At 59.2% G+C, this 1,381-nt stretch overlaps 1 protein-coding gene across 1 annotated transcript in view; it reads right to left on the reverse strand.

The window, feature by feature from the left end:
• Positions 1-661: 661 nt before the first annotated feature.
• The window catches only part of MOV10 (Mov10 RISC complex RNA helicase), a gene marked incomplete at its 5' end in the record, with an annotated part of 5,990 nt that continues 5,270 nt past the window's right edge, over positions 662-1,381 (reverse strand). The window contains 3 exons of the mRNA XM_009074525.1: positions 662-764; positions 879-967; positions 1,151-1,276. Coding sequence (XP_009072773.1) covers positions 662-764; positions 879-967; positions 1,151-1,276 — 318 coding nt within the window. The remainder of the gene's footprint in view (positions 765-878; positions 968-1,150; positions 1,277-1,381) is intronic.

Here is a 1,381-nt window from a genome sequence, read left to right on the forward strand (position 1 = left end):
GCTGCCCAGTGGGAAACAGAGCCACCCTGTGCCTGGCCAGGGCCCTGCCTGCCCCAGTCACCCACCAGAGGAGCACTGAGCTCCCCTGTGCACCAGGTGGTGATGCTTTTGGGAGGCTGGACTCTTAAACAAGCCCTTTGCTGAACGGTGAGACCAGCCACAGAGAATTGGTTTGCCACAGCTGTGTCAAAAACTGGTTAAAATGGAGAGTAGTTCCAGTCCAGTGCCGGTGCAGTTCCACTGCAAGAGGAGAGGGGTGATCTGCAGTTTGTGCCAGGGCTTCTGGTAGCAGCACTCTCTTGCCTGGTGGGTTCAGCCCCATCTCTGCAGGGATGCACAGTGCATGGAGCACCCTGGGGCTGAGGCAGGGAAGCAGGGGCTGCTGCAGGCCAGGGGCAGGCTGAGAGTGCTGGACTCCTCCTCTCCCAGGTGGGTTTCCTGCAGAGAAACCTCATGGCAGAGCTGGCCCCTGCCTTGGAGAGGGGGACAGGCAACCCCAAAGTGAGAGCCCATCCTAAGCCCTGTTCAGATTTGGGGCAGAGAAGCCTCCCAGTGTCTCTAACCCTGGCCATGCTGCTACACCAAGGTGTCAACAGGGCATGACCAGCACCTGCTGCTGCCAGGCCCCAACCAGCAGCATCCAGCCCTGCTCACCTGGGTACTAATCATTCAGCTGCAGAGTGTTGAGGTCGTTGGTGAGGCTATCCTCATCTGTGTAGGGGTATCCCGTGTAGCCACCCTCGTCCCTGCAGTACCTGAGGAACCTGCAGGTGCAGAGCCAGGGGAGCATGGGCAGGAGGTGGCACTGATGTATGCCAGCAGCAGGGACAGGCAGGTGCTGACAAGCATCATCTGTGTAGGGGCCAGGAGCAGCTCACCTCTGCCAGTGTGGGTCCTTGCTGAGCACAGCTGGGTTACCCACCACGATCAGCAGAGCCTTGGCCCTGGTGATGGCCACGTTGAACCTCTGAAGAGGACAAGTGAGAGGGTTTTACATTGCTGTAGTGCCTCTCACCCCCTCCCAGCCCCACCTGGGTGCAGGCAGCTCTGGTGTAGCACTGAGCACCTGGAGCAGCTCTGCTTGCTTGTGGGAACCAGGGAGGAGCAGGGGGTGCCAAGGCAGAAGGGTTTACTCGGGGCAGTGTGGTACCTTGGGGTTCTTGAGGAAGCCCAGCCTAAAGTTTTCATCGATCTGGAAGTATCTGCTGCAGCTGCGCACGGTGGAGATGAGGATGACACGTCGCTCCTGGCCCTGAAACTCTTCCACGGAGCCCACCTGGGGCAGGGACAGCAGGTGAGGGGCTGGGAGCACCTTCAGGCTTGAGCTGGTGGGGCTCCCTCCTGCAGCAAAACAAAACAAAAATAACCAAACCAAACCAAA

Source organism: Acanthisitta chloris, unplaced genomic scaffold, assembly GCF_000695815.1.
Source record: "Acanthisitta chloris isolate BGI_N310 unplaced genomic scaffold, ASM69581v1 scaffold22185, whole genome shotgun sequence".
Classification (NCBI taxonomy): domain Eukaryota; kingdom Metazoa; phylum Chordata; class Aves; order Passeriformes; family Acanthisittidae; genus Acanthisitta; species Acanthisitta chloris.